Here is a 9,606-nt window from a genome sequence, read left to right on the forward strand (position 1 = left end):
TTAGTGACAGTGTCCTTTGCTTTACAGAAGCTTCTCAGTCTCAGGAGGTCCCATTTATTCAATGAGGTCCTTAATGTCTGTGCTGCTGGGGTTATACGTAGGAAGTGGTCTCCTGGATGCACAGTTTTTTTAAGCAAAAAATACTTTTCTATATTCTAGAAATTTTTATTGCTTTGCCTCTGACAGTACATATACAATCCATCATTTTTCCCTTTGTGGATGCCCAGTTGGCCTTGCACTTTCTCCATTATCCTGCATGTCACAAATCAACACCTTAGCAGGTGTGGGTTTGTCTGGAATATGCGTTGTCTGCTCAGTAAAGTTGGTCCATCCTGGTCTCAACACCAAAGGGTCTGTGATCTTGGAGGAAAGATAGATCTCCCCACCTTGTTTATTATAGACCCCCTAAAAATAGCTATTTTATCAAAGAACTTCATCCTCCCTCCCTCTCCCCTCCCCCTCTTCTTTTCTTTTCCTTCCTTCCTTCCTTCCTTCCTTCCTTCCTTCCTTCCTTCCTTCCTTCCTTCCTTTGCTGAAATTTAGTTTGCTTTTGAATCATGAACAGAGAGTGAATTTGGGAGGGTTGTGAGTTGTCCTGGTCTCGCGCAGGTAACCACAGCTGCCCTAGACTCATGAGTGGGATAGCCATATCATGTCCAGAGGACAGTATTAGCATAGTTTTTCTCTGATTTTTTTATTCTGTTTTCTCCACATTTAAATGTTAAACTAACTTCACATTTCTGGAGCTGGTTTAATTTGGTCAGCATATATTATATATACATGGTGGATTTGATAGGTGAATATTTAGTTAGGGTTTTTGCATCTGTGTTTGTGAGTGGGATTACCTTGTATTTGTTTTTCTTCCCTGCCCCCAACTTCACCCTCTCAGGGTTCTGACTGGGCCTAAGAATTAGGTCAATGTTGCCGTGCAGTGGTAGCCCAAACCTTTAACCCCAGCACTCAGATGCAGAGGCAGGCAGATCTCTGTGTGTTCGAGGCCAGCCTGATGTACAAGAGCTAGTTCCAGAATAGGTTCCAAAACTACAGAAGAACTCTGTCTCCAAAAACAAAAGAAAAAATGAATTAGGTTGATGTAAAAAAGATGTTACTGTTTTTAAATGCGGTTTTATCTTGATGGTGCTGGGTGCTGGAGAGAACCCTGGGCTTCAGAGTGGCCCTGCCTCTGAGCTCTGCCCTCGGCCCTGCTCTTCTTGTCTCTTAATGGCCTTTCCATTTCCTGAGTATTTGTACCCAGCTGAAATTACTTCTTTTTCTAATATTTGGTAGTACTTACTGGTAACATCTCTGAGATGTTCTTTTATAAAGAAGTTAGAAAATTATGAATTTTTTAAACTCTGTCATTCTTCTGTGAGCTCTGTAGTTGAGGTAAGTAGCTGCGTTGGGTGCATGGGGGGATCCATGCGTTGTAAGCGAGTGGCTACTGCACGGCCTGTTTATGTGTGTGATAGTTCGTGTGTGTTATATAGTTCGTGTGTGATAGTTCATGTGTGTGATAGTTTGTGTGTGTGATAGTTCATGTGTGTGATAGTTCGTGTGTGTTATATAGTTCGTGTGTGATAGTTCGTGTGTGTGTGTGATAGTTCGTGTGTGTGATAGTTCGTGTGTGTGGTAGTTCGTGTGTGTGATAGTTCGTGTGTGTGATATTGCATCCTTGGCGCAGAGAACTCACCTGTTCGAGATCTTCTGGTAGTAGCGTAGTTAAATCATGGGACAGCTGTTTTGCTGTACTAAGACCAGCCTTAGATGCAGCCAGTTTCCCTGCTTCCCCTGTGCCACCAGCCTGGCTTCTGTTACAGAATAGCCTGCTCAGTGGGCTGTCTGGTCCTAACAGTGGATAAATGAGTGGCCCAGTGACTTTTAAATGCCCTTCAACCTGGAGATTATATCACCCTGAGCCAATTAAATCTCAGCAAGAACAAGAACGTCTTGAGTGCCCTTTTAATAGTGTATGTTATCTCAGAAGAAAAACCGTCTTTGTCCTCAAAGCTCGGGATTTGTTGGTGAGCCGGGATGAACAGCACATGCACCCCAGATGCCTGAGCTGTGTAGTCAAAGGGAGACGGTACACAGAAGTGGAATGAAAAGGAACATGCCTTGGTATTGTGTGTGTGTGTGCATCCATGTGTGTGAGTGTGGATACATCCATGTGTGCATATCTGTGTGTGAGTGTGTGTTGTACATCTGTGTGTGTTGTCCGTTTGTATGTGTATGTCCACGTGTGTATATGTCTCTGTGTATTGTACATTCATGTGTGTATATTTGTGTGTGTGTGTGTGTGTGTGTGTGTGTGTGTGTGTGTGTGCGCGCATCTGTGAAAGGAAGCCACTAAAGCAGGGCAAAGGTGAGCATGTTCACAGGAAAGGAGTGTCAGGAGTGGACAGCCGTCTTGTCAGAACTGCCTGGCTAAGTTAATGCACTGGGCCAGGTCTATCAGCCATGGTGTTTCCTTCAGCAAGTCCAGCCTGGTGGTAGCATGGGCCACCTAGATTTGGCAAGCTCAGAATAGCACAACTAAGGTGTCAACTGTGATTCTTTCCTCATGTCACAGTGGAGTAAAACCTTCCCATGGGAGAGTCCTCAGCCAGACTTCTAGCCACATCCCTGTGCAGTGGCCCGGACGGGGCTGCTTGTCTGCGCTCTGCGGTGTTGGAGGCTGCGGCAGAGGTTGTAGCTCTTCACTGGCCACGTCTCACAGGTTCCAGTTTTGTTCGTGGTTAGCTCACAAGGTCACAGTAAGGCTGAGACTGTCTATGCAGTGCTCCCCAGTGTCCTTAAAGTGTTGTTGTGGCATTGGAACAACTCAGCACAATAATGTCTGTCTAATATTTGTCAAATAAAATCCAATGTACATTTTACCAAAAAAGTTTAAATTGTCTACAGATTAATAAAAACACTGACAGTAACCTAAATGAGCTACAGAATATTTCCAAGCCGCGGTTTATTCTTGATCGTCTGTAGATTGACACCCCGAGCACTGAACCTGAACGGCTGTCTCACCGTGCCCTTCTGTGGGATGCACCAAAGGAGCATGGGAACACTACTGGCGTGTGAAAGGCTTTGGATACAAGTCTGTATCTGTACAAATCTTCTAAAATCGGCCTTTAAATGCTTAGTGAGCTTACCAAAGCACTTGCTGCGTGCATCCCTTTTCTGTTCTGGTTCGTTTGAGCTGACTGACAGTGATCATTTAAAAGTGGAGAGAAGTCCCAGGCGGAGAAGGGCTGGGAAGACAGATCAATAGCTCTGCTCGGAGACCGAGTTGAAAGTATGTGTATGAAATTTATCTCGTGGCATAGAGCAGTTAAATTCTAACTTAAGTGAGACTTAAGGTGCAGCGGTGGCCACTGTCCCCTGTGTGTGACAGACGCTCAGACGTTGAGCCCTTGATCACCTGGTATTGATTACTGTAGGCCATGTCTGCAGCTAATTTTATATCCTTCATGGATTCTCTACAGGCGCCATCAGAGTCTCCAGTGGTCACGGCGCATTGTTTTTAAGTGGGGAACAATTAGGTTAGGGTGAGACTTGAACTAAGGGAAATTAAGTTTCTATAAAGGATAACGTAAATTTTGCTTTGCATCTCATGAATATGCACTTTATTCCTTTCAACAGGGTAGCATTTGACCTATAAGACATACACTGTAATTTATGTTGTGTTTTTTTTTTAGTTATTTATATAGGTGTTTCGCCTACTTATGTCTGTCTGTACAACACTGTACCTGGTGCCCTCTGAGGCCAGAAGAGGGCATCAGATCTACTGGGATTTGAATCATAGACTTGCAAACTGCCATGTGGGTGCTAGGAGTTAACTAGGCGCTGAACTACGGAACTGTGTTTCCAACACCTGTAATCTGTATTTTATTGAAAAGTAATAGTAATGATTTTTCAGAGCTGTTGTGGCTGTTGCCTCCATGGCTATGCCATCTTTTCTTGATTGATTTTTGGCAGATAAAATAACACAAGAAGATATTGAAGGCGTTCTGCAGAAGTTCACTGGGAATATAATGCAAGTCCCCCCACTGTAAGTTCAGTTACTGGATTTATGTTTAATTTATCATCTATAGGTTACAATCAATAATTAGAATAAAGTGGGCTTTTCTTTTGCTCTGTTTTAATCTGGACATTGTAAATAATCAGAAAGAGATGAGCAGATTCAGCCTGGATGCAGAGCTTTGGTCCTGAGACAGAAGTGCATTTGATCTGTGCTGGGTGTTAGCACAGCCTGGTCCCTCTGCATCCCATCTCACCAACTCTGTGTGCAGATATCAGGCAGTGGCAGACCCAGAGATGTCACTTTCCCTAAATTTACAGCCAAAGGACTGTGTTAAAGCAAGAGGCCTGTGTCAGAGTCCTAATGTGTGCTCCCCCCCCCCGCCCCCCGAGTCCTGACAGCATATCCAGCAGATAAAAGTCGTAACTTTGTAAAACGTGAGCATCAACTGCCTTACCACGCATCTTGGTGCACTAGGGTGTCTGTGACAGAGCCCCACAGACTCAGGGCTGCACCCGTGGTCTTGCTACATCCAGCCTGAAGTGTTGCTGAATTGTTCGCCAGTGAGAGCCTACCTTCTCCCAGATGCTGCCCCTGGTGAGGCAGAGGGATGAAGGCATCTGTCTGGGGCAACAACTTCTTCCTGAGGGCTCTGGGCTATATGACCTGGTCACCCTTCAGAGGCCTCTCTTCCTAATGCCGTCATCTTGGTATTGAGAGTTTGAGCAGGTGACCAGAAGGGGAAGCACTCGGCCACAGCCCCTCTTAGTCACATCTGTGTGTGCCTTAGTAGGCCACACCAGGATACGTCACTGACAGTTCGTTAGGATTTAGATTTTATCTGTATTAGAAATTTTGCTTTTGTTTTCGCCATGAACATTGAACTGTATCCGTGGAGATATGTTTCTTCAAGATTTTTCTCAAACATAAAACTTTGAAACTTTTAGCAAAATCTGCATAAAATGTTTTAATCATTTGTTAGACTAAGTTAAATCTCTATGTTTATTTATGTAGACGGCCTTAGCATTTTCTGTGGTTATTCATGAGTCTGTGGTGTCACAAGACTTCAGAACACAAAGCTTTGTTTACTGTGAGACGTTTTTCAGGGAGAAGCTGCTGCTTCTGGGTTGGGGGCTAGTAAAGGGAGCTGCCAGGGTCATCTCCAGAAAAGCTGAGGAGGAAGACGGGTGCTGCCCACTGTTTATATCCTTCGCAGAGACAGGAGTAGACCAGGAGAAAGGGCTAGCTTTGGAAGGGTCTTCAGTGTAAGGAGATGCTCATCGTCCTCCACCCCTCTGGGAGTTACCTGCTCAGCCCCCACCACCTCTCTCACTCACTCTCCTCACTAAGCTATTCTGCGCTGAAGAAGGATGGCCAAAGGCTTTCGACGTTAATGAAGAGAGGCGAAGCGGTTGAGGCCAGACCTGCCAGACTAGTGACTGTCTACAGCATCTCCCTCCTGAGGTTCCAGCCACCGCTTTTCACATTAGGTAGGATGGAGAGCATCGGAATCATCTGCTTTGCACGTATCTTTACTTTGTGTTGGCTAATGCTGGAGAAGAGCTGTTTGTTGGTTCCTGGCCACTCGGCTAGCTTAGACCTGAATTAATCACACAGAAACTGTATTAATTAAAACACTGCTTGGCCAATTAGCTCTAACTTCTTATTAGCTAACCCTTACATTTTAATTTAACCCATTTCTAGTAATCTGTGCATCACATCACCATGAGGTTGTGACCTACCAGCAAAGTTTCAGCACGTCTATCTCCTACAGCTCCATGGCATCTCCCTCTGACTCCGCCTTCTTCCTCCCAGCATTCAGTTTAGTTTTCTCCGCCTACCTAAGTTCTGCTCTATCAACAGGCCAAGGCAGTTTCTTTATTCATTAATCAATAAAAGCAACACAGAGACAGAAGGACCTCCCGCATCAGGTCTTTTTACCTAGAGTGGATCCTTTTGGTCTTGGAATATTTTTAACTATAAGAAAATTTTATGGTCTGATTTCATGAGGTAAATAAAACTGACTCGATAGAGGTTCTTAAACATGTAACTGGGCTAATTTCCAGATGTTTTGTGGTCATTTTACTATAAACTTGGGAGTAAAATACTTTATATCTCTTCAGAGAAGTAGGTAGGGAATGTGTGTTTTCAAGATCTTAAAGTTGGAGGCTGGAGAGACGGCTCAGCGGTTGAGAGCACCGGCTGCTTTTCCAGAGGACCTGTGTTTGGTTCCCAGCACCCACATGGTGACTCTCAACCTTCCGTAACTCTTAGTCTCAGAGGTTCCCACACCTCTTCTGACCTCCTTGAGTACCCCATACACACATGATACTCAGACATACATGCAAATAAATTCCCCACGCATGTAACAATCGAAATAAATATAAATTCATTTTTATCTTACATATACTTTTTCTTCCATTTTGATTCATACTTTATGCATTTCATTTTAGAGTAAATGTTGATCTGCCCCTTTAAAGCACAGCATGTTTAGTTTTGGGATAAAAGGTTGTGTTCATCCCTTCTCTGTGACCTGCACGTTAGCACCAACAATGTAAGATACGGGGGAAACGGGAGACAGAAGTGTTGTTGGACACCTGCTCACAGTTTGAGTTCAGGTTGTCAATTTGAGCATGTGATCTGTATTTGAAGTAGATTTAAAATAAAAAAAAAAAACCCTTGTTTATATAATTTAAAAAATGTATACATAGTTTTTAAAATGTGGTTGTTAGTCCCCGGGCCCCTTGAAATCCATCCAGCCCCTAATTTCAGTCATTGTGGCTAGAATCCCTTGAGACGGCGTTTCTCCAGCGCTCCCTTCCCTCACCGTCCCTGCTTCTCCTTGGCGTCCTTATTCCAGGCCTGGCAAGTGCCTGCAGAGGTGGCACGGTAAGAAAACAGGCTTACTTACGCTCACGCTTCCCGATTCTAACCGGCTTGACAAATAATGAAGAAAAACTTACCGTTCACTCTGTGAAAGCGCAGCCCCCTCTTTGGCAGGGCAGACAGACGCCATGAACGATGGCGTTTCCTGGCTGCGTGTCAGTCTGAAGTGCCTCGTGGCACTGACTGGAGAGTGTGGAAGGGCAGGTGTGAGCAGCCGCCTTCTGAATCGTGTCTCTCAGAAATGCTGGCCCTCCAGCGTGGTCCCAGGCTTTGCTTCATCTTGCCTCAGTAGCCCCCAGCTGAGAGCTGTAGGGAAGAATTAAAGTCCCCAGGGGCTGAGTTTCGATTATTCTTCCAGATCTCTTTATTTGATTGATACAACTAGAAATAATGTGTACCCTGAGCGTGTAGCCACTCCACTCGGGGTGTGGTCAGTCGCTTCCCATAGGCCTTGCTTTCTGCCCAGCGTGTTCAGCCACGCTGATGGGACGCTGTCAGCTTTACAGCACAGTGTGGTTTTAGGTTATTTTATGGTTTTTAGCACCCCAATGTGGTTCTTTTCAATGCCAAAGGGATTTTTTTGGTGGGTGTTTAGTTAAATTTTTCAAATGTTTTAAAATCTGAAAATACTTAAGAAACCTACAGTTTGTGATAGAAAAGCTGGGATTTCTATTTAAAACCTATTAAGTGAACAAGGCTGAGGTATTGACATGGTATGGCTTGCCAGTTAATTTAAAATGTGTTCATGACTTTCTGCCTGCACCACACTGACTTTTCAATCTCACACACACATATGCTGCTGGATGAATAATTTATGGGTTAGCACATAAATATTTTATGGCTCGATTGTTTGCATAGTGCGTTTCTACATGTGTTGAAGAGCATCATTTTTATGTAAAGTGGATCTCTCAGAGGTCAGCCTTTTACCGTGTCCCTGCTAACATTCCAGATGTTGAGTGCGGAGGAGGCTTTTACATCAGAAGCTTGGTCAATGACATTGGCAAAGGTAAGCAGAAAAATGAATTATGAATTATCATTTAGAGAGTAATGCTCCTTTTTGATGGGAGAGGGAATTTTCTGTTTTTTGCTTTTCTGAGGAATTGAACTGTTGCTGCTTTTAGCTCAGATGCACTGTGGGTTTATAGGCTGCACTCAGAAGCCCCAGCAGCTGCAGCGAGGCGCTGGTAATGGGGGAGGGCGTGCAACACGTCGAGGGGCAGAAAGTGAACACAGTGATAATGGATGAAAAAGACAACTTTTTTTTTCAAGTAAAAAACATCTTAACTAAAAGCGGGGCTCAGGAACAAAAAGATTATTTACATCGATACAGATCATTTTTTTCTTTAACCTGGAAGCCACAGTCTTAGAAGCACCCAGAAAGTTCTGGTTCTGCCTGTTCTGTTCCCTGGTCACGTGACAGTGGACAGGTCACATTGTCCTGTGTGCAGAATAAGGGGGGATATTTACCTCATGGGGTTGCTTCAAGTGCTAAGTGGTTTTGAAAAGCGGGTGTAAGTCTTCAGCCCTGGTTTACCTCAGCCGCTGGACTCTCGCGTTGGTCCGTCACCCTGGCGTCCGGGTAGCGTTCTGCCGTGTGGAAGTTTGCAGGCTGTGAATACTGCGTAGCTCACCTCACGTTTTCACTTTGGGTATTGTAGAGCTCTCTTCCTGTGCCAACGTGCGGGAGCTGACCCGCACCAAACAGGGGCCATTTACTCTGGAGGAGCACGCCCTCCCTGAAGACAGATGGACCATCGATGACATCACACAGGCCCTTCAGCACTGCCCATCCCTTCTGCCAGAGGAGTCGGCGTTTAAAAAGCCGAAATCTGAGAAATCCAGTGACCAGGTTTTAAGCTATGAATATATAACTCTAAGCGAGACAAAGAGAGAAGAGGATGCAATTAAGACCCTCTGAGACCGGCCTGGGAAGGTCATTTCCTGGTTGGTGTGTGGACCCTGACCCAGGAGTGGCCGTTTCTTTGCAAGATGTCTTAATGCCACTCAGTGATGAATGTGATTGGATTCAGATAAATAAGCTTTCTGGATTTGATCTTTTCTTAGTCTTTTTCGTATGAAAAAGTAAATAATTTTCTAATTACGGAAAACAAGCAGTTCTGTTAGTCTCGCAGAAGCAAGTGTACCGAATGTCACGTTTGCTTTGTTTGAACTGCCAGGGGCTCCCACTGCTCTCAGATTCCTTGAGTATATTTGAAGTGCTGAGTATTGAACTGTTCTGTTTGCAGAGCTCACGGCTGTTGTGAAGCCCTCTGCTGATTGACTGTAGGCCTCTGTGGCTGTGTTTCTCAGATCTTGACAATGAATATATTTTCCTAATAAATATTCACAAATGCACAAACCTCTGTTCTACCTCTAACAAAATGTAATAGTTTAATATGTCTGTAGTCTCCCATGTAGAGCAGAACTCAGCTCCTGTACCTCTGTATTGGGGCAGCTATTTCTGTGGTCACCCACATCGTATCAAATTTCTAAAAATGTGGATTTTTAGAATATAAACTAAAGAATGTATCTTGGATTAAAATTCTCTCCTGCCTGCTCGTCAGTATGTGTCTGTGCCTCTCGGTGGAGCTCTGGACCCCTGGCATGGTTTTTGTATGGTTTACTCCTTCAGGTGATACTGTGTCATGGGCAGAGTGGTCCAGCATCCTCAGCTCCCACAGCTCCTTCAGGTGATTCTGTGTCATGGG

At 44.5% G+C, this 9,606-nt stretch overlaps 1 protein-coding gene across 1 annotated transcript in view; it reads left to right on the forward strand.

Annotated features, from left to right (window-relative positions):
- Window positions 1-9,456, forward strand: part of Trub1 (TruB pseudouridine synthase family member 1) — a 40,545-nt gene extending 31,089 nt beyond the window's left edge. The window contains exons 5-8 of the mRNA XM_005352539.2: window positions 3,970-4,042; window positions 5,363-5,502; window positions 7,848-7,904; window positions 8,557-9,456. Of these exons, the coding sequence (XP_005352596.1) occupies window positions 3,970-4,042; window positions 5,363-5,502; window positions 7,848-7,904; window positions 8,557-8,816 (530 nt within the window). The 3' untranslated portion in view covers window positions 8,817-9,456. The remainder of the gene's footprint in view (window positions 1-3,969; window positions 4,043-5,362; window positions 5,503-7,847; window positions 7,905-8,556) is intronic.
- The last annotated feature ends 150 nt before the right edge of the window (window positions 9,457-9,606 follow it).

Source organism: Microtus ochrogaster, chromosome 8 (genome assembly GCF_000317375.1).
Source record: "Microtus ochrogaster isolate Prairie Vole_2 chromosome 8, MicOch1.0, whole genome shotgun sequence".
In the NCBI taxonomy this organism is placed as follows: Eukaryota; Metazoa; Chordata; class Mammalia; order Rodentia; family Cricetidae; genus Microtus; species Microtus ochrogaster.